This window comes from Myotis lucifugus, unplaced genomic scaffold (genome assembly GCF_000147115.1).
Source record: "Myotis lucifugus unplaced genomic scaffold, Myoluc2.0 scaffold_155, whole genome shotgun sequence".
In the NCBI taxonomy this organism is placed as follows: domain Eukaryota; kingdom Metazoa; phylum Chordata; class Mammalia; order Chiroptera; family Vespertilionidae; genus Myotis; species Myotis lucifugus.
This window is the reverse complement of record NW_005871203.1, coordinates 2,633,192-2,657,213: the sequence shown is the minus strand read 5'-3', so window position 1 is coordinate 2,657,213 and position 24,022 is coordinate 2,633,192. Positions and strand designations below refer to the sequence as shown.

The 24,022-nt window shown below is 42.0% G+C and overlaps 1 protein-coding gene across 1 annotated transcript in view; it reads right to left on the bottom strand.

Annotated features, from left to right (window-relative positions):
* Positions 1 to 23,215, bottom strand: part of VAPB (VAMP associated protein B and C) — a 60,085-nt gene extending 36,870 nt beyond the window's left edge. Inside the window, exon 1 of the mRNA XM_006095425.3 lies at positions 22,849 to 23,215. Coding sequence (XP_006095487.1) covers positions 22,849 to 22,906 — 58 coding nt within the window. The 5' untranslated portion in view covers positions 22,907 to 23,215. The remainder of the gene's footprint in view (positions 1 to 22,848) is intronic.
* Positions 23,216 to 24,022: the final 807 nt, after the last annotated feature.

Here is a 24,022-nt window from a genome sequence, read left to right as displayed (position 1 = left end):
CCCTAGGAAGACAGTAAATGTCCTTGGAGGACCATTCCAGGACCCATCCAGAACTAATGAATAAGAATTTCTGGGACTGAGGCTCTGAGGTTACATTTGTAATCTTGAAAAAAATTATCAAGTGATAGTGACATTAGTTAATATCTAACAGTGCCAGGTCTACACTAAGCACTTTACATATGTCAGTTCATTTCATCTTAATATACCCCATGGTGAAGAAGCTAAGGCATGGAGAAGTTAAATACTTTATCCAAAGTCATGTGACTTTTAGGTGGCAGATCCAGGATCCACATCCAAGCAGTTTGGCCCATGAATTCACACTCTTTTTTTTTTTTTTATTGATTTTTAGAGAGAGGGAAGAAGGAAGAGAAGTAGTGGGAGAGGGAGGAACGCAGGGAGAGAGAGAGACAAACATAGATCTGTTGTCCCATTTATTTATGCATTCATTGATTTTTATGTGCCCTGACCGGGGATTGAACCTGCAACCTTGGTGTATCAGGACAATGCTCTAACCAACTGAGCTGCCAGCGGGCCTGAATTTACACTCTTAACTGCATAATTGTATACTGCCTCTTACTGCATTGAATACTAAAATAAAGTTAACATAGGAAGCTTTATGTGAACACAGGAGGGTGGGAGGGTAGAGAGCTGAACACTGATGGAAGCCCTGGTATTTGAAAAGATACATGTTGAGCTGTAAGAAAAGCCCTGGTGTGATGTGATCAAAGTGCAAACGGCCTCTATAGGAGACACCACATGGTTAGAGTATAAGGGGCATGAGGGAAGTGAATGAAGGTGAGAAATGGGGGGAAATCATGTGTGCTTATGCTTTTAAAAAGCATATATATATAGTTTAAGCAAAAATAAATTGTAAAAACTGACCATTTAACCCTACATAAGTCTGGCAATGAGCTCTATATGAGGAAATGGAAGGAAAGGTATTAAAAATGATTTTAGGAAGGTAGGTGTGAGGAAGGAAAATGGGTTTCCCTTTTCTGATCATGGGCTTTAAAAAGAAGTACTCATCACCTCTACTTGCATTCAGTATAAACCAGAGGTAAAAATACCTATACTGCCTGGTCGGTGGCTCAGGTGGCTAGCTCCAGCATCGTCCTGTACACCTAAAGGTTTCGAGTTTTATTCCCTGTCAGGGCACATACTTAGGTTGTGGGTTCAATCCCCGGTCAAGGTACATAAAGGAGGCAACCGATCGATGTTTCTCTCACATCGATGCTTCTCTCTCTCCCCCTTTCTCATTCTCTAAAGTCAACAAATGTACCATAAGGTGAGGATTAAAATATAAAATACCTGTACTTGCAGCATGTCTGTGTGTGTGTATCGGAGTGTTATTCTAAACAGCTTGTAAATATTGTTGTTTAAGAGAAAACACCGCCCTAACCGGTTTGGCTTAGTGGATAGAGCGTTAGCCTGCGGAGTCAAGGGTCCCAGGTTCGAGTCTGGTCAAGGGCATGTACCTTGGTTGAGGGCACATCCCTAGTGGGGAGTGTGCAGGAGGCAGCTGATCGATGTTTCTCTCTCATCGATGTTTCTCTCTATCCTTCTCCCTTCCTCTCTGTAAAAAAAAAAAAAATCAATAAAATATATTTTTTTTAAAAAAGAGAAAATACCAGTTGAGATTGTATGTCTTTTTTTTTTTTAAGTATGGCCCAAATTTGAAAGGCTTTGATGCTGGCCTAAGAATTTTGACCACTAACCTGTAAAAACTAGGAGGCCAATGAATGTTTAAAACAAAGAAATGACATGATCAAATTTCAATTTTAGAAAAATGACTCTGAAAACTGTATACAGGACAGTGTGAAGGATGAGGGAAGCAGGGAGAAGCTAGAGACAGAAAGCTGGGACATGAGCAAAAATCCTGAAGGGAGAGGGCTATACTCAGGATATGGCAGGGGGTAAAGAGAAGCAAAGAGACAGGATTTTCGTTGGTGAAAATGGACGTAGTAGATGTGAGAGGTGTAGAGGAAGGAGTGTGAAGATGAGTTTAGGATTTCTGGCTTACCCACCTAATGCTAGGCCATTCCCAAGATATGGAAGACACATTGGATGGGAACAAGAAAATAAACCATGGATGCAGTGTAGAATAGGTTAAGTCTAAGGTGATTACATGACAACCAGATAGGCAAGGTGTCCACTAAGCAGACAAGTGTAGAGATCAAAAGATCTGTTTAGAGCTAGAGATTTGGAAGTTTTCTGTGTAGAGTGAGAGCTGAAGGCATTATTAATGAGGTAACATTCAGAGGGTAGTTAAATGGAGCAGAAGCCTGGGAAATGTCAACATCCAGAGTAAATTGATAAAGAAGTGGGCAGTTCACCAGAAAAGTCAAAGACAAATGTCGCAGGAAGAAACCTGGTGAACTGAGAAGAGTTTCAGTAGAGGGGTAAAGTCTCAGAATTGAGAGGAAACTGAATACATAAACAAGCAACTGAAGATTCATCGCTTCCAAAAACTTAGCTGTGGTAGAAGACTGGGCATTTGCTTAATTGGGGGGGACAATCTGGAGGAATGTGATCTCTTCTTAGGAAGGGACAACTTAAGCATGTTCAAAGGCACTGGGAAGGACTAGTAGAAGAGAAACTCAAGACACCAAAAATAGGCTGACAAATGAAGCAAGACACCATAATTGATGGAAATGGTTGGGGTAAATAACAGGGGGTGAGGAGGCAGTTCTGACTCTGAAATCGGAGGGGAGGAGGCATGAAAACGTAAGTTTGTAGAAGAGAAAAAAGTGATCAGCATTTAGTAGAAAATCTTTACCTATCTTCTCAACGAAATGCACTGTGCCACATCCACCTGCTACCCACAGCAGGCTTCACTGACAGGTTTCACCACCCTAACCACAGCAAGTTCCCTTCCCTTTCTTCTCAGCATTCTCAGACCCAACATCATTAACTTCCTGAGAACCTGCCACGTGCCATGCATTGTGCTAGGCCCTGGGATCTGGGAATAAGACACAGTCTAAAAAAGGCAAAGGTCTTGTTGATTAATGCGGAAGGAAGTCAGGTAACCAAATACACTCACTGTAGTAAGTTTGGGGGTACGGGGAAGAGGCACACAGTGAGTGGAGAGAGTGTCAAGAAAGTGACCTCAAAGAAATGAAGCTGTGTTGAGCCTTAAAGGTAAGGGGAAAGGAGCAGTTTAAAAAGGAGGAGGACTGAACACATCTTGAGTGGTGGAAACAACTTCTGCAAAAGTCCCAAGGCTGGAGCACAGCATAAGGAAAGACAGTGCTGGAGAGAGCAAGGGTGACAAGCACAAATGATTTTCTAGGTCTTGTTAAAGAATTTAAAGGTTATTCTTTTGGTACTGAACAGACATTTAATGATTTTAAGCAAGCAGAGATAAGCTCAGATTTGCATATTTGAAAGTGTCATCAGTCTGGAGAAAAGAGAGGACTCATACAGGAGGACCAATTAAGAGGCTATTACAGTTGTCCAAGGGAAAATGAAGCAGCCACAAAGGTGATAAGGAAGAAGGAGCAGATTTGAGTCATGGGCTCTCTGAGTCTCTAAGTTCGTCAGCTATGTGGATACGGGTATCATTCAATGAGATACCTGCAGGAAGAGAGGGTTTGGAGAAAAAGGAAAACAAATAGTAAGGAGTATAGTTTGGGCCATGTTGCATTTGAAGCCTATTTATGGGCTTGAGTCAGGCCTGGGATCATCCTAAATGATGTTAGAAGCCAGGGGTACTAGCAGAAGAGCTCCCCAAAGGGGTAAAAGACAGGGAGGCAGGGAAACTAAGAGAAAGAGAAGAGGAGTAAGAAGGGGGAGAGGGAGAACCTATAACTCTCTGCATCATCAACAGGACTTGATGACTGGGCAAAAGTGACAAATGGGTGGAAGAAAGCCAAAAGAGAGTGATTAGGGAGGTGAAGGGAAGAGTGTCAAGAAGCAGGATGGCAACAGGTGTCAATGCTACAGAGAACACACATAAGGCAAAGACTAAAAATGCAACAACAGATGTGGTAATGAAGCATTCATTAAGCTCCTGGGCAATGACTTTAGGAGTGGATGGTTGGTGAGAAAATGAAGACTAAGACTACTATTTCCAGAAATTTGCCAGGATAAGAAGGAAAGTGAAGGGAAGAGACAGTAGTAGCAAAATAACTGAGAAAGCAATTATTCCTTTTTAAAGGTGGAAGACACTCAAATGATTACTGCAGATGACTAATTGCCGAGTCCTGTGCTCCTGTTAGGTATATAAAGGAAAGAAAGGAACAATCTTGCTTTGAAAGGGAAAGGCATTCATTTAAAAATAACAAAATAAAAAACCCAAATGAACTGGCCAAGTGTTCTCTGGACTCCTCTACGTAACATCTCCTGTCTCTCCACCTCTGCCATCCTCTGGGTAAGACCTGAGGTCAACCAGGCACCCATCAGTCGGCTGAATCCTCCTGTTCCTCAATTGCACGGGAACTTTTGAGTGAGTGCATCTGCAGATTCTCCAAGGAGTGATTCATTGCTTTCCTTCTTCCAATTAGTAAAGCAGTGTCTGACTTTAAAAAGGTCAAAAAGCACGAAGTTAGATTTTCAGAGCAGTCCATCAGGATACATTTATATGCCAACAAATCAATTCAACCAACAGAATGTGAATTCAAATAAGCCTCCATAAGGACAAACCTTTGGTTTTTCAGCAAATCCTTCTTTTTATTCTTGTGTATGCTTCTATTTCAAATGGTCATACCGAACACTGAAAAGATGACCAAGTCCTGGGTTATGTCCCACATGAAGCACACCGAGAGTAAGACGTAAACAAAACATGCGCATGATAAACAAACTGTAAAATTTGAGATGATGCAGAAAAAACTGGATGAAAATCTCTCAAAAAATACTCAGATTAGGTTAACAGAACAGTGAGCTTTTAAACAGGAACAAGAGGGTTCGTTAATTAAATGTCTGGGAGCCTACTAGTGCAAAGCACTGGTAGGTAGGTACTATGGGAAATGCAAGCTCGTTTCTGTCCGCAGGGGCTTTCCATCTTTCTTCTTCAGCTAAACTAAACTTGAATCTAACCTCTCAAAGCTAGAGCTGGAAGAAACACCAGGAGGCACTGAGTTCAAGCTTCCTCCTCCTCCAACAAAAGAGGAAATCAAAACTGAAGAGATCAGCTGAGTGTCTCTAAGTGGTGGAAAGGGTAGGAACCTAAGCTTCCCTTCATGACACAAAGCACACAAGTTTTAGGGACTGAAAGACCGAGATGCAAATCAACACATTTTGCCAAGTCCTGGCCCTAGGTTCTCTCATTTCTAAAACGGAGATGATAATACTGAGTTCTCAGGTAGGTACCACTCCCTTCCTTCCCTTCTTCCTACTGTACTATAAATGCTGAATGATGTAACTAAAAGGCTAAGACAATACCCAGTTAAAACATATTGTGATGGCAGACATCAAGGAAATAACGGAATTCAAGTAGGGAGTGGGGTGGTAGAAGGGAAGGTATAGTGTTAATATTAGCACTTAATTTTCAACACAAATAAATGACACAATCAGAAGTGATCAAATTAGGATACAAATTCTTAAGGGAAAATAGAAATTGGTAGAAAAAATTAAGTCAATTAGTCACTCTAATGTTCCATAACTACTCTGTACTTCATGAAAAGCAGTGCCAAAGAGGCCATTACTAGATTACAATTACAATTAAGCTCCTTTCTTTTTCTGTCTTATTTCTCTTTTAATCCTCTTTCTCCATTCCCAAGATCCTATTTCCAGACTTCCTTTCATCTTCCTAACAACATAATAAATAAGTCAACTGAGGGTCTTCCTAGTCAGTCAAACTCCCACTCATCTTTTAAAGCAAAAAATATAGCCAACATAAAAAACATGGGCTTGCAGTCAAGAAAAGTCTTAGTTCAAATTCCAGCTCCACCTCTAAATCACAGCTATATCTACTTCCTAGGCTTGTTGTAAGAATTAAATGGCATTTATAGAAAAATGGCTAATACACAGTATAAGCTCGCCAACTCACAAATCTCAAATGTCACCTTCTCTATGAGATCCAAACAATGAAGTGGAATTAACACAGCTTTTTCTAAGCTCCCAATGGGGGCAGCCCATAAGCGTCTGGTCTCCATATTCTCCTCTCTTCCTACACTACTGAGAGGCTGGGAACTTTAAAGGCCAGGACTCCTCCTTTTGTCCCCAACTCAGTGCCTGGTCCATAGGAAGCTTTCAGTAAGTGGTGACCAAATCAACCCTGCACAAGTCATGTTATATTCTACCCAACAAGATGGAGTCATGAGTCCACAAAGGAAACCTCCAAAGATGAGTTGTTAAAAAGGTGCAGAGGCTTAAAAATGGTGGTGGAGTTAAGTGGAAGCTACACTGACACATTCTCAGGACCAAATTGCAAATACAACTAAAATACAGGGGGGAAAAACAAAAACAAAAAACACTCTGAAAAATCAACTGAAGACTAGCTACAGAGAACCCTGCAAATGAAGGATGGAAAGTGGAGACCGCATAGAGACGCAAAAGGGCTGGCTGGACTCCCACAGACAAGAGCTGAAGGTCCGGAGAGATATCTCAGCTGTCGGGGGTTCCCACTGAGCACTCTGGGATCTAAACCCCAAGTTGTGTTCCCCAGCCCAGAAAACCAGATCTGAGAAAGGTGCCCACAGAACATCTGGCTGTGAAAGGCAGCAGAGTTGCAGTCAGCCAGATAGAGATAACTGGAAATGCAGGCACTCTCTTAAAGGGCCAATACACAACATTTTGTGTGCCACCACTCACCTAGGGCTCCAGAGGAGGGAGGGCAAATTGGACTGGAGCTGTGAGGAGAATCCAGGGTTGGGGGCTCTGGGGTGGGAGCTGGGAAGGCAGCCACCCAGTTCCTATACTGAGTCATTCCCTCCCGCAGGGGAGGACATCTTTCTCCATAGACCTTTGCTATCCAGGCAGTTTTTGGCTGGGGGAGGGGGGGACGGGTAAGCAGTTGACCCACCCTGTTGGAAGACCTCTCTCCCCAACCTGTGGTCCATAGCCTGAGGCTAGTCAAGCCTGAATACAATCAGACTGCAGGCAGAGGTGGGTCTCTGGAGGCTTTGAGTCTTTGCTTAATCTCTTTCTGGGCCTGGGGTTAGGAAAGCAAAACCTGTTGTACATCTTCGTCCTTTCCAAAGACACCAAGCCCCAGCAGAGGGAGCCACAAGCTGTGGATTGCAGGTAGCTCCAAACAGGGTATTCAGGATCAGTCAGAAACAGCATCTGACATTGTCCTCCAATAGCGATAGGGAGTCGTAGCACATCTACCTAATACATAGACACAAACCCAAACAGGCAATCAAAATGGGGAGACAAAAAGCCAACCCCCAAATGAAAGAACAAGAGAATTCTCTAAAAGAAGAGCTAAACAAAAGGAAGATAAGAAATTTATCAGATATAGAGTTCAGGATAATGATGACAAAGATGCTCAACATCATGAGAAAAGATATATAACCATGAAAAAAGACAAATTGGAAATAAAAAATGGCATAGCACTAGTAAAGAATACATTGAAAGGAATACACAGCAGATTAGGGGAAGCTGGGGATTGGATCACTGAAGTAGAAGACAGGGTAGAAGAAAAACCACTCAATCAGAGAACCAAAAAGAAAAAAAATATATTAAAAAACACGAGGAGAGCTTAGGGAAGCTGTGGGCAACATGAAACGTAACAATATTCACATAATAAGAGTACCAGAAGAAGAAGAAAGTGAGCAAGGGATAAAGAACATGCTTGAAGAAATAATGGCAGACCATTTCCCCAACATGGTGAAGAAAAATGTCACACAAGTCCAGGAGGCACAGAGAGTCCCAAGCAAGAACCCAAACAGGCACACGCCCAGAAACATCATAATTAAAATGCCAACAAGTAAAGGCAAAGAGAGAATCTTAAAGGCAGCATGAAAAAAAGCAATTTGTTACCTACAAAAAGAGCTCCCATAAGGCTGTCAGCTGATTTCTCATAAAAAACTCCATAGGCCAGAAGGAAATGGCATGAAGTATTCAAGGTAATGAAAAAGCAAGGATCTGAAACTAAGATTACTATATCCAGAAGAGCTATCATTCAAAATATGTGGTGAAATAGAGCTTCCCAGACCAAAAAAAAAAAGGGGGGGGGGGACTAAGGGACTAAGGGAGTTTATCACCACCAAAGAAATGCTAAAGGGACTGCTGTAATGGGAATAGAGAGATAGATAGAGATAGAGATAGAGATAGAGATAGAGATAGAGATAGAAACATAGACATACAGAATTAAAATGGCATTAAATAACTATCTATCAATAATAACCTTAAAGGTAAATGGATAAAATGCTCCAATCAAAAGATATAGGGTAGCTGAATGGATACAACAACATGACCCAATTATATGCTGTCCACAAGAGGTCCACCTCAGAACAAAAGATTGACACAGAATGAGAGTGAAGGGATGGAAAAAAATTTTCCATGCAAATGGAAACAAAAATAAGCGGAGGTAGCAATACTCATATCTGACAAAATATATTTCAAAATGAAGGCCATCACAGGAGACAAAAAAGTTCACTACATAATAATAAAGAATCAATCTAATAAGAGGATATAACACTGATAAAACATATATGCACCCAATGTAGGAACACCTAAATATATTAAAAGAAAACCTTCTGGAGGACTTTAAGGAAGACATCAACAGCAATACAGTCATATTAGGGGATTTTACCACCCTGCTGACTTCACTGGATTGATCTTCCAGACAAAAAATTAAACAGGAAAATAACTCTAAATGACATACTGGATCAGATTGATTTAACTGACATTTATAGAACATTTCACCCCAAAGCTGCAGAATATACATTCTTCTCAAGTGTACAAGGGTCATTCATTCACAAAGACAGACCACATGTTAGGACACAAAACAAGTCTCTACAAGTTCAAGGAGTTTGAAATAATATCAACATCTTCTCAGATCACAGTGGCATGAAATTAGAAATCAACTATAGTAAAAACCCTCAAAAACATTCAAAGACATGGAAGCTAAATAGCATGTTATTAAACAATGAATGGGTTACCAACAAGATCAAGAGAGAAATCAAAAACTTCCTGGCAACAAATGAAAATGAACATACGACAACCCAAAATCTCTGGGATACAGTAAAAGCAGTCCTGAGGGGAAGTTCATAGCACTACAGGCATACCTCAAAAAAACAAGAAAAACCAACAATACACTATTTGACCTTACAACTTAAAGAACTAGAAAGAAAACAAAAGAAAAAGCCCAGAGTAAGTAGAAGGAAGGAAATAATAAAAATTAGAGCAGATATAAATAACATCGAGACTAAAACAACAATACAAAAAAATCAATGAAACCAAGAGCTGGTTCTTCGAAAGAATAAACAAGATTGATAAACCATTAGCCAGACTCATCAAGAAACAGAGAGGACCCAAATAAATAAAATCAGAAAGGAAAATGCAGAAGTAACCACCGACAGACAGAAATACAAAGGATTGTAAGAAAATACTATGAACAACTATATACTAACAAGCAAGACAAAGTGGATGAAATGGACAAATTCATAGAAAAATACAATCTCCCAAAACTAAACCAGGAGGAATCAGAACACCTGAATAGGTCAATAACAACTGATGAAATAGAAGCAGTAATCAAAAAAGTCCCAGCAAACAAAAGCCCAGGTCCAGGAGGCTTCATAGGGGAGTTTCACCAAACATTCAAAGAAGAACGAACACTTAAACTCCTCAAACTATTACAGAAAATCCAAGAGAAAGGGACACTTCCAAATTCTTTTTTTAAAAATATATTTTATTGATTTTTTACAGAGAGGGAGAGGGATAGAGAGTTAGAAACATCAATGAGAGAGAAACATCGATCAGCTGCCTCCTGCACACCTCCTACTGGGGATGTGCCCGCAACCAAGGTACATGCCCTTGACTGGAATCGAACCCGGGACCTTTCAGTCTGCAGGCTGACGCTCTATTCACTGAGCCAAACCAGTTAGGGCCTTCCAAATTCTTTTTATGAGGCCCGCATTATCCTACCTCCAAAACCAGATAAAGACACTACAAAGAAAGAAAATTACAAGCCAATATCCCTCATGAACATAGATGTGAAAATCCTCCAACAAAATATTAGCAAATCGGATCCAGTAATATATTGAAAAGATCATTCACCATGAACAAATGGGATTTAATCCAGGAATGCAAGGCTGGTACAATATTTGCTAATCAATAAATGTGATACATCAAATAAACAAATTGAACGACAAAACTCACGTGATCATATCAATAGATGCAGAAAAAGCATTAGACAAAATCCAACACCCATAAAAGCTATCAGCAAAGTCAGAAGAGAGGGAGCATATCTCAGCATAATAAAGGTCTATAGCCAACACCATACTCAATGGGCAAAAACTAAAACCGTTTCCTTTGAGAACAGGAACAAGACAGAGATGTCCACTTTCACCACTCTTATTCAACATAGCACTGGAAATCCAAAGCCACAGCCAATCAAACTTGAAGAAATAAAAGGCATCCAAATAGGAAAGGAGAAAGTAAAACTCTCATTATTCAGATGACATGATATGGTACATAGAAAACCCTAAGGACTCCACCAAAAAAAACTACTAGAGTTAATATGTGAATTTGGCAATGTAGCAGGATATAAAATTAACACCCAGAAATTGATGGCACTTTTATAATATTTTACAATAATGAATTCTCAGAAAGCAAAACTAAACAAAAAATCCCATTTACCACTGCAACAAAAACATTAGGATACTTAGGAATAAACTTAACCAAGGAGGTAAAAGACTTCTACTCAGAAAACTATGGGACACTGAAAAAAGAAACAGAATAAGATATAAACAAGTGGAAGAAAATACCATGTTCATGGATCGGTAGAATTAACTTCATTAAAATGTCCATACTACACAAAGCAATCTATAGCTTCAATGCAATCCCTATCAAAATACCAACGGCATATTTCAAAGATCTAGAACAAATACTGCAAAAACTTATATGAAACCAAAAAAGACACCCGAATAGCCACAGCAATCTTGAGAAACAAGAACAATGTTGGAGGGATCAAGTTATACTACAAAACCATTGTAATCTCAATAGCCTGGTACTGGCACAAGAACAGGCATATACATCAATGGGACAGAACAGAGAACCCAGAAATCGACCCGAGCCATTACGCTTAATTAATACAGTGGGGCCTTGACTTACAAGTTCAATTCGTTCCATGACGGAGCTCATAACTCAAATTACTCGTATGTCAAATCAACAGTGAACGAGTGAGACACGTGATGCTGGGCTGATGTTGTGGCGTTCACTGTGACGTTCGCTGTGCCAACTAGCGGTGGGGTATCTGAAGCTGGCTCGTAACCCGAATTTTAGCTCGCAACTCAAGGCAAAAAATCGGCCAAGAGACGGCTCGTATCTCAAAAAACTCGTTAGTCGGGACACTCGTAAGTCAAGGCCCCACTGTATTTGACAAAGGAGGCAAGAGCATACAATGGAGTCAAGACAGTCTCTTCAATAAATGGTGTTGGGAAAATTGGACAGATATATGCAAAAAAAATGAAACTAGACCACCAACTTACATCACACACAAGAATAAACTCAAAATGGATAAAAGATTTAAATGTAAGTCATGAAACCATAAAAACCTTAGAAGAAACCATAGGCAGCATAATCTCAGATATCTCGCATAGCAATATGCTTACATATACATCTCCTAGGGCAAAGAAAACTAAGGAGAAAATAAACAAATGGGACTACATCAAAATAAAAAGCTTCTGCACAGCAAAATGAAAAGAGAGTCCACTGCATTGAAGAACATATTTGCCAATGATTCATCCAATAAGGGGTTAATTTTAAAAATATAGAAAGTGCTCATACAACTAAAGGAAGACAAACAATCCAATTAAAAAATGGGCAAAAGACCTAAATAGACATTTCTCCAAAGTGGACAGACAGATGGTCAAGAGACATATGAAGAAATGCTCAACGTCCAGGGGTCCTCAAACTACGGCCCGCGGGCCACATGCAAATACAAATATTGTATCTGTTCCCGTTTTGTTTTTTTACTTCAAAATAAGATATGTGGCCTTAACCGGTTTGGCTCAGTGGATGGAGCGTCGGCCTGCGGACTGAAGGGTCCCAGGTTCGATTCCGGTCAAGGGCATGTACCTTGATTGTGGGCACATCCCCAGTGGGGGGAGTGCAGGAGGCAGCTGATCGATGTTTCTCTCTCATCAATGTTTCTAACTCTCTATCCCTATCCCTTCCTCTCTGTAAAAAATCAATAAAATATATTTAAAAAAAAAAATAAGATATGTGCAGTGTGCATAGGAATTTGTTCATAGTTTTTTTTTAAACTATAGTCCGGCCCTCCAACGGTCTGAGGGACAGTGAACTGGCCCCCTGTTTAAAAAGTTTGAGGACCCCTGCTCAACGTCACTGATCATCAGAGAGATGCAAATTAAAACGAAAATGAGGTATCAACTCACACCTGTCAGAATGGCTACCACCAACAAATCAAGAAATGACAAGTGCTATTGATGATGTGGAGAAAAGGGAACCCTAGTTCACTGCTGGTGGGAATGCAGACTGGTGCAGCCATTATGGAAAACAGTATGGAGTTTCCTCAAAAAATTAAATATGAGTGGACAACCAAGATGGCGGCATAGGTAAACACCTGAATTTGCTACCGTGCACAACCACATTAAAACTACAACTAAAAGACAAAACGAATATCATCCAGAACCACGGGAAGGCTGGCTGAGTGGAAATTACAACTAGAAGGAAAGAGAAAAACGCATTGAGTCCAGTAGGAGGTGCAGAGGTGTGGAAGTGCGGAGGTTCAGAGGCGTGCGCGAAAGAGGCTGGCAGCTGGGTACACTGTCTTTTTCAATCGGGAGGGAGATACAAGTTCCCGACTGCTCTGAACTCCAGTTCTGGGTGAGAATTTGGGGACCCAGACTCATACCGAGAGAAACTGGACTGTCAGGCATCGGGCCGGAACGTGAGGGAGGCTTTCTCGCACAGGTGCTTGCAACGGTCATTGTTCCTGCAAGGGGCCGCAGGACACAGAACCGGGACCTTTCCGAGGCAGAGCAGACTGGCATCCATTGCTATTTGCTCCGCCCTGGTGATTCCCTGAGCCCCGCCCCACCCAATTTACAACCCCACCCAAGCTGTGCGCAGAGGCTTTTTCATATGAATGGCCTGGCCTTTCTCCGCCTAAAAACCAGGGCAGACTCAGTGAGCGCCAAAGCCCCACTGAAGCAAGTCCTGCCCCATAAGGGTGTCTCCAGCACAGAAGTTCTCCCACTGTAGACACAACTGGTCTTCACAGCCAATTGGCCTGGAGGTCAATTCCTCCTGATACCAACAGCAATCAAGGCTTAACTACAACAAGAGTGTGCACACAGCCCACAAAGGAGTGCACCAAGGGTGTCCACCTCAGGTGATTAGGGAGGCTGAGCCACTGGGCCCTATAAGACAACTAGCACACAAAGCCACTCCATCAACACAGGGAAGCAGCCACAATGCGGAGACAAAGAAACAGTTCACAAATGAAAGAAATGGAGGAAAGCAAACTACTGGATATAGAGTTCAAAACCACGGTTATAAGGTTACTCAAGAATCTTCTAGAAACCTCCGAGAAATTTAGTGGGACCCTCAAGGATATGAAAAAGGACCAATCAGAAATTAAGCATACATTGACTGAAATAAAGAATAATATACAGAGATCCAACAGCAGACTAGAGAATCCCAAGAATCAAGTCAAAGATTTGAAATACGAAGAAGCAAAAACACCCAACCGGAAAAGCAAAAGGAAAAAAGAATACAAAAATATGAAAATAGTGCAAGGAGCCTCTGGGACAACTTCAAGCGTACCAACATCCGAATTATAGGGGTGCCAGAAGAAGAGAGAGAGCAAGATATTGAAAACCTATTTGAATAAATAATGACAGAAAACTTCCCCTACCTGGTGAAAGAAATAGACTTACAAGTCCAGGAAGCGCAGAGAACCCCAAACAAAAGGAATCCAAAGAGGACCACACCAAGACACATCATCATTAAAATGCCAAGAGCAAAAGACAAAGAGAGAATCTTAAAAGCAGCAAGAGAAAGAAACTCAGTTACCTACAAGGGAGTACCCATACGACTGTCAGCTGATTTCTCAACAGAAACTTTGCAGGCCAGAAGGGAGTGGCAAGAAATATTCAAAGTGATGAATACCAAGAACCTACAACCAAGATTACTCTACCCAGCAAAGCTATCATTCAGAATTGAAGGTCAGATAAAGAGCTTCACAGATAAGAAAAAGCTAAAGGAGTTCATCACTGCCAAACCAGTATTATATGAAATGCTGAAGGGTATTCTTTAAGAAGAGGAAAAAGAAGAAAAAGGTAAAGATAAAAGGTAAAGATAAAAATTATGAACAACAAAGTGACAACAAATACATATCTATCAACAAGTGAATCTAAAAATTAAGTGAATAAAAAATCTGTCAAACAGAATAAACTGGTGAATAGAATAGAATCAGGGGCATAGAAAGGGAGTGGACTAACAATTCTCGGGGAGAAGGGGCTGTGGGGGGTGTGGGGGGTGCGGGAAGAGACTCGACAAAAATCGTACACCTATGGACGAGGACAGTGGGGGGGGGGCAGTGGGAACCGGGTGGAGGGGAGCTATGAGAGGAAAAAGAGGAACAACTGTAATAATCTGAACAACAAATATTTATTAAAAAATAAAATAAAATAAAATTTTAATGTAAAAAAAATTAAATATGGATCTGCCATTTGACCCAGCGATCCCACGTCTAGGAATATATCCTAAGAAATCCAAGACAACAATCAGAAAGAATGTATGCACCCCTATGTTCTTGGCAGCACAATTTACAATAGCTAAGACCTGGAAACAGCCCAAGTGCCCATCAGTAGATGAGTGGATAAAAAAAAGCTGTGGTAGGCTGGTCCGATGGCAGTGGGTTATCAGAACTTACCTAAAGTTAGTATCACTAACCCCCCACTGCTAAACTTGACTGGCTTAAAAAAAAAAAAAAGCTGTGGTACATTTACACCATGGAATACTATGCAGCAGTAAAAAAGAAGGAACTTTTACCCTTTGAGACAGCATGGAGGGTCCTGGAGAGTATTATGCTAAGTGAAATAAGCCAGTCATAGAAAGAGAAGTATCACATGATCTCACTTATATGTGGAATCTAATTAACAAAATAGATACAAAGACATAGAAGCACAGAACAGACTATGGAATCTCAGAGGGAGGGTGCGTGGGTAAAGAAGAACTTGTATGCATATATGTATAAACCATGGACACAAAGATTAGAATGGTGAAAACCTAGGGTGGGGTGGGAGGCAGGGTCTGACTAGAAGGGGTCAATGAGGGAATATGGGGGACATATGTAATACTTTCAACAATAAAGATTTAATTTTTTTAAAAGGTGCAAACCTGAAACATTCACACCTGGATACATCTATTATGCACACAATCATTATACCCAGGCATATCTCTAAAACCCTCTCCAATTGGACTCATGTGCTTGGTTGTCATTTTTGGGGGAATGACTTCCCAAAGTAGATCTCAGACAGAATAAAATTGCACTTTTTGTTATTCACCTTGAGTTTCTCTCAACATTTGAGAAATCTCTAGCTATATATTCACTCACCCTTATTTGTTTCTCTTTCTAAAGTAGTAGCCTGTCAGGAGTATGAAGGCACAATCCTGCTCATGAAGTTTAAGGTGGCACCTATAAAGGTAATTTATTTTAGACATTCTTATCTTACTTAGTATCCTTTCAAATTTCTTTAACTTCCTCACTTTACAATCTACAAACCTGTGAAATCTCTACCACACAAGTTTCACCTAACCTTCCAAACATGTAGCAGAACTGCAAATCACTCAAAAGCCAATGTTTTCTAAATACACAAAATCATTAAACACCATCAAAATCTGATATAAAAAGTGAATATTCACAAGGCCCCAAGCCATTCAAATCTGGCTAAACGGTCCAAGGATCCATTCCCCATTCCACTATCTTCAAGTAGAATTCAAAAGACACAAACAACAGTTTCAATCTACCTATCTCTAAAAATATTTACACACAACCCCTTATTTACAATGGTTCCACTTAGGATTTTTCAACTCTAGGATGGTGTGAAAGTGACACGTATTCAGTAAAAACTGAATTTTGAATTTTGATCTTTCCCAGGCTAGCGATATGCAATACGATATTCTCTCACGAAGCTGGTCACTAAGGTGATTCTGACGAACTGAAGGCTAATGTAAGTATTCAGAGCACATTAAGGTGGGCTAAACTAAGCTATGATGTTCGTTAGGTTAGGTGTATTCAATGTATTTTCTACCTACAATAATTACAACTTAACGATAGGTTTATCGGGATGTAACCTTATTGTAAGTTGAGGAGCGTCTGTATTTCCCTAACACCCCTTCCCAAATAAGCTAAGGTTGTCGGAGCTTGTTAAAATGCCAATTGTTACCAGACAAGTTACTGGTATCAGTAAGAATGTATGCCCACCAGCAACTCTCTAGGTGTCTAGACAGGTATGCACACACATATACAAACCAAAAGCCTGATCTAACACATTCCTTGACAGAGATGAAGAGAAACACTAACTTGCTAGTCAAAAATTGACAATAACTCTTCTGAAAGGATGAAGGAAAACTCTAGGAAGCTATTTCTATAGTGTTATTGTTTTGTGCCATTAATGCTAAAACATTATTAAAAGAATGCCCTTCAAGATTTTCCCTATAGGACTATGCAATATCCTGAATGATTTTTTCCATGCAAGGGAGAACCCTAAAGCAAATTAAGACATTGTTTCTATACATCAACAGTTTCTGTTAAAATAACACATTTATCAGTTGAAAAATAGGTATTCTAGAGATATTATTTGCCACATTATTTTTTTAAATAATCTTAAAATGACCATCAAATTCAGTAATTTTGTTTCCTTAACAAAGGTCTTTACATAACTCCTGTTTTTATAAAGCCAGCAGTCCAGGTAGTCTGTCAAGTAAAAACTTCAAAGACTCCACATACCCACTGAGCATGGGCCAAGCAATCCTGGCTATGCTATGCTGATAACAGCCTGAAAGGGGCCTAAAATGATAGAAAACGACAAAGTAAGCCTGGAAACCATAATGCAACTTTGTTTTTAACACAATGCCCGGTGCAAAATCACTGTGCAAAGGCTTTTATTTTATTTTATTAAAGACACTATGGCATGCCCTGTCCTGACTAATGGAACTCAGCACTCTTCGTGATCTTCTTTCTTGTCATCTTGCTGAAAGCTGTGCTCATTTGTTCCAAATCGTTGTCATCTTTCAGATGGCAAGTTTTTCAAATACAAATGGGGGATGTATGAAGCAATCTTGGAAATAATTCCTTATGTAAAAATTCAAGTTTCAGGTTCTAAAAATTGAACCTAAGGGCAGTATTTGACTGATTCCATTATAGTTTACTCCCTTGACTCCTCCCCTAATTTTCAACTACTTAATGGTAATATTGTAGAGTCAAAATTCTCAGTATTTTGCCTTCAGCACTGGAAGGAAAGATGCTAGATAATTTTAATAAATAAAATTAATTTATTAATTTTATTTAGTGTTAATAATATAGTGTTAATAATATATAAGAGTTCATCTCTTTAATAAGAATCAATTCAGACTAATTATTTTAATCAATTCCACTTGGATACAAAACTAACAGGTCATTATGAAGGTAACTGATGCATGTTACAATTACACACATCAAGGAGCTAGCACGACTCTCCAAATATAAGCGTAGAGCCTAGAACTAACCTTCCCCCCCCCCACCACCCGCCCCCTAAAAGGAGTTAACTGTGAAGAAAAGTAAGTAAGTGGATAAAAGAAAGTTAACTTTTTTTTTTAAATATATTTTATTGATTTTTTACAGAGAGGAAGGGAAGGGGATAGAGAGTTAGAAACATCGATGAGAGAGAAGCATCAATCAGCTGCCTCCTGCACACGCCCCACTGGGGATGTGCCTGCAGCCAAAGTACATGCCCTTGACCGGAATCGAACCCGGGACTCTTCAGTCCCCAGGCCAACGCTCTATCCAGTGAGCCAAACCGGCTAGGGCAAGAAAGTTAACTTTGAGTTCTTTTTTCTCCCAGGAACAAAAACTCAGAAATAATATAATCTATGGAGATTTAAGTTTGACTAAACCTTAGTAAATTAAATGCCCCTTGCTTCTGATGAGCAAGCTGGTTAATAATTAAATAAATGAAGGTAATCTTCATTTATTCAGGATGGGTTTAAACCACTACCGTAAAGAATCTTAAGCACACTGCTGACATTTTGTTGTACTGTAAAACACAGTCTGCTCCATGCAATCATAAAATGTTAAGGAAATCAGTGCTATACTAAAGCTAAAGAATTAATGCTGTACTTAGCATATGAAAGATAATTACTGCATTCAACTGACTATATCTACAGGGTTTTTATATGTTTTTGCTCCCTAAACAATGTTAAATTACACATTAACTTAAGGGGGGTGAACTAATGATTCCAAGCATGCTTTCCTTAAACAAAAGACAGTATCCCCAACCTATCTGCCATACTATTTCGTCCCCAAAATAGTAGTCAATCACACCAATCCTTCGGTGACAGCCCACCTGATATCCATACTGACCAACAGTACAACCATCTGAGACTTCCTGAAGGCCACTAGCTGAGTTTCAGAATAAGGCAAAAGTAAAGTAGGTTCATGGCAGATTTAAACCTTAACTTGCCAGCTCATAAGGATGGTTAACAGACCATTCTCATATGACAGTATCATGGAGGGGGGGTTGGGGCAGTGGAGGAGGGATGTGCTAGGATGTGAAGAGGGATTAAGAGTCTTGGACAATGACCAAAACAATAGAAGACATTATTTGCCATGGATGGAATCTGATGGAAGAAGAGGGAGAGAACAGAGAAAGAAGAGATTACAAAGTGATTAATTCAGAAAACTCTCTTTGACAATGCAAAGAACAGGTTTCATAGGTTTACAAAAGCCTTTAACTCTTTCAGAAAGGTCACCAGTCCAAAAGAGCTTCTATTTCACCCTGGGTAATGTCATGGTGTCATGCTTCTTTCAGGAGGCCAGCAGTCTTTCTTCTTCTAATACTGAACACAATGCAACATGGCACTTTCTATAAGACAGAACAAGGTCATGTAGGTCTGTGTTCTTTCTTCTTTCATAATATCCTTAACATCATCATACAAAATGCCCAAGATCAACTGGAACCCAATACAATCCCATATCACTTAGGCTGCACTTAAAAGGTGATTTTTTTTTTGGATAGGTATTTTAATTATTACTTTCTTAAGCTAACTTAAAGTTTGATTCATTGAACCACCCAAAGTCAGAGTCATCACCCTGAGTTAACTTGGAAGAGACCAGTTAGCTCTCATCCTGAAATAATCTTCTATACAGCAAGCCAAGGTATTGAGCTTCTATTCTAATTTCATTGTTTTAGTGATCAGCTTAAAACAAACAAACAAACCTCATAAAATGGTTTGTTTACACATGACTGTAGATGCCTCTTCTGAAGTCATGAGTCAACAGCCTTCAACAATTTGACACCTCGACTTCTCTTGGACCACTTCCAAGCCAAAACACCCAGTGACTTTGGCCATCATTACTTTGGCCAGACAGCTCACTCTTCTCCATACCTTTTAAGCAAAAAAGCTGAAGTGATAAAATCAGTTGTCTAAATACAACCACCAATCTCTGTATAATATTGTACATTTACAAAGCCACTGAAAAACCATAGTAACACTCCTTTTAACAATAACAAAAATTTCTACAGGAGGTAAGGTAGATTATGAGCATCATCCTTATCACTAGGGAATGATCCTAAGCTTTGAGGAGAGAATGGCCAGCCCATGGTCAATACAGGGGGTGGAGGGAAGAGGTTGAGGTTGCAGGGCATCAATCAAAGGACCAGCTAAGGAGAAGCATCACAATATGACCTCGCACAATGTCTGCATCTGTACACAGAAGGCCTTAGAAGATCTGACCCCTGTCTACTAGCCAGCTGCTTCTCCTACTTTGCCTCATGACCCCAACAAATGCTCCTTGCCTATCATTCAGAACTACCGGTGGCATCCCAAAGGAGCCCAGTCAGCTCAGCCTGTACATTCAATTTCTCCTACTTGACGTGCTCCCCTCCCATTTCTTCTTTTAGCTGCTTCCATTCGACCTTTAACTCAGCTCAAATAATACCTCTTTCAAGAGTTGACCTCCTTATTGCTCTCATAGCACTATGGATTACTTAGGTCACTTAGGTCAGTGGTTGGCAAACCGCAGCTCGCGAGCCACATGCGGCTCTTTGGCCCCTTGAGTGTGGGTCTTCCACAAAATACAACATGCGGGCTCACACGTACAGTGCGATTGAAACTTCGTGGCCCATGCGCAGAAGTTGGTTTTCTGCCTTGGCGAGTCTATTTTGAAGAAGTGCCCTTAGAAGAAGTGGGGGGTGTCGGTCGGTCAGGCGACGGGAGACGCGGCACAGGCAGACCGTGGGATACACAGCGCGGGGGAGGCGCGCGCGATTCATGCACGAGTTGAGTGAGCCAGTTAGTCAGCAGTCTCATGTGCAGTGGTTAGTGCTAGTCGCGTCTGCAAATCACGCGCTGGTGACAAAAGTACCTACTCGAAGCATAAAGTTACCTGTATTTTTCCAACCAGCTGCAAATCCTACAGGTATTTTTGTCATCAATTTAAGAATTGTAATTATTTTGTGTTGGTGGCTTTATTATTATAAAATGAAACATTTTTAGCAAAGGCCAGCTTAGGAGTACCCTAATTAAGTTAATAACAATGTACCTACCTATATAGTTTAAGTTTAAAAAATTTGGCTCTCAAAAGAAATTTCAATCGTTGTACTGTTGATATTTGGCTCTGTTGACTAATGAGTTTGCCGACCACTGACTTAGGTCATTGCATTATCCTGGCTGATTCCATCATCTGTCCCCTTCCCTAGACTTAAGTTCCAGAGGGGGCGTTGAGGGACAATGGGAACATACCTGTGATGGGACTCATGCTCTGCTATGGAGCAGGCATCAGGAAATGTCTGTGGACTAAATGAATGAATGTGCCAATTCCCAAGAGGAGCCACACCAGGCTTCCAGGATAGAAAACTTCAGACAACCCAAGTTTGACTTTCCACATTCACTTTAGCAGCCTGGCTCCTCCAGGTGATGGGAACAACATGTAAGTTAAAGTACTGTCATGGAATAGTGAACCTTGTTAGGTTTTGTGGTGGGTTTTCTTGTTTTTGTTTTTCTAATTTTCATTTTAAATGGAAAAACCTTTGGTTCTTTACACATTTGGAGTCACTCTGAATTGTTAACCTAGGAGGCAATGTGACAACCACAGTTGTAGAGTATTTCCCAGGGGTCAGACAACATGCTTGTTAAGAATGTGAGCTCTGGCCCTGACCGGTTTGGCTCAGTGGATGGAGCATCGGCCTGCGGACTGAAGGGTCCCAGGTTCGATTCTGGTCGGGGGCATGTACCTTGGTTTCGGGCATATCCCCAGTGTGCAGGAGGCAGCTGATCGATGTTTCTCTCTCACCGATGTTTCTGGCTCTCTATCCCTCTCCCTTCCTCTCTCTAAAAAAAAAAAAATCAGTAAACTCTATATTTAAAAAAAAAAAGAGTGTGAGCTCCGAAGTCTGGGTTCAAATGTGCCATTTGCCAACTGGGTGTCTGGCCAGTATTCAGTCCGCAATTATCTACTGAGCAGGTACTGTGGGCCAAGTTGGGCGATCCAGTGGTGACCTCGCTGCTCAATCACTTTATTTCCTTCACAGCACGTACCACCTCTGAAACACTCTCACCCGCTGGTCTGTCTCCCTGCATCATAAAGTAAGCTCTGTGAGAGCAGGGAACTTCTCTGTCTGGTTCAATCGTTGTCTCTCCAGGGCCAAGCACAGGGCTACTGCAGTTACTCCACCCATGGGAAGAAGGAACCAGTAAATCAGACGAGGTCCCTGTTGTCTCACACGCTTGCAATTTAGTGGCGAACGTAGGGAGAAAAAGAAACATAAAAACGAAAGGTTCACACTGGGAAGGGCCCGGTGGCACACTCAACTTCCTCTGGCTTCCGCTCGGGGCAGTTCTGGGGAGAAAAAGGATGTGCCCACCCTGGCGGCTGCCCACAGCTGCACGGACAGGAGCCACGGGCCCGAGGAGGCAGCACCAGGAAGCCGGGGCGTCCACCAGACTCCGGCGGCGGTTCCTCCCATTCCTGTGCTTGACAGGTGTTAGGCTCCCATCATGTGCCGGCACGCGGCAGAGAAAGACCAACTCCTGCCCTCAGGGAGCTTCCCGTCTGCTGTGTCTGCTGCAGAAACACGGCGCACACGGCGGCGGTGAGCGCCAGGCTGACCAAGGGCCGCGACGTGACGGGGGGCGGCTGCAGGTGTCCAGCTGGGGTGGCTGCTCAGCGCAGGCCCCTCTGGGGAGGGGACACCTGACCTACGACCTGGAGAGGTCAACCCTGCGGAGGGCAGGCAAAGCCTGTCAGCAAGGCCACCATCCAGAGTCCCGCCAACTAGACGGCAAAGTTAAAATGGCAACTGTGCCGAGTGGCTGGAGAGAGAGGCGAGCGGCACCGCCCCCCCACCCACCCATCCACGGGTCAGGACGCCTGGCCCTCAGCCTCAGCCTCAGGGGGCGCGGGCGAACGGGGGGGAGCGGAGGCCGACGTCACCGCCAGGTCGCCCGGTTCCTCCGGGGCCGGGGGCGCGGGCCTAGCCCGCGGCAGAAGATAGCCGGCCCCCGGCTTACCTCGGAATTTGAGCTCGTGCTGCGGCTCGAGGCTCAGGACCTGCTCCACCTTCGCCATGTTCCTCGGCGGCGGGGCACCTCTGGCGGGGAGACCCCTGAGAGGTCACCTGAGGCGGGGGACGTTAATGCTGCGCCCCCTTTAAATTCGAAAGGGGGGGGCCGGCCGGGGGTCGTTGCGGAGTGCGCGCGGAGGGAGGGGCGGCCTACGCGGTGCAAGCTCGGGGGCGGAGGGCGAGGGCGAGGCCACGGTGCCCAGTGAGCGCACGGCACACACGTAGCGACGCACGCAGCGACGCACGAACGCACGCACGCGCGCAGTAGTCTGGCTGGCTCTGACCCGCTCGCGATTGGGCGGCGGGAAGCTGCGCTCCCGGAACTGCTCCCAGCGCAGTGCGCAGGCGCGGCATTGGACTAGGGAGCGGGGCTGCCAGAAGGCAGGGGGCGGGGCGGGGCGGGGCGCGGCGCCGCGCAGGACCGAGTTAGGGGCGTGTCCGGACGCAGATAAATGAGTGTCCCCACGAAGACTGTTTTTTCAGGGCCCCTGGGGACCAGCAGTTGTGTTAAGTGCTTTACTCGATAATAACAATTAAGAACAATAAAATTCCACTTTCCCTCTGCATATGTAGTGCCAGGCACTGTTAGAGACTTTGAATAATAATGAAAGTACTATTTATTCTCATTATAAACATGTTTATGGGTGAATGAATGTGTGCTAGACTCTGATGTTTGAAAAGCACTAAGTATAAATAGTTGCCAATTATTGCTTGTTTATTTTGTGCCACTTCTGCTGAACGCTTTTGATAACAGCAACAGCTAAAATAAAAGCTATGCTACATGACATGTTTACTATGTAACAAGCACTGTACTGAATCCTTTACTAATAGATGCAGCAAACATTTAGAAATGCAATGATCAGAAAAGTTGACCTGGTTCCTACCCTCTCACTAGAATCCATTGGAGAAACAGCCTTTGAATAAAAAACCACACAAATAAGTTACGTAACTAAAAACTACTGGGACCTTGATCGGCTTGGCCTTGAAAATGGACACTACCTCATTATTGCCATCTAAATTTTACTTCATTATATAAGGTTCACCATATAAAATATGTGTTAATAGTCTCCTAAATATCATAAATGAAACAAACACAAGTAGCTAACAATGCTGACTCTACA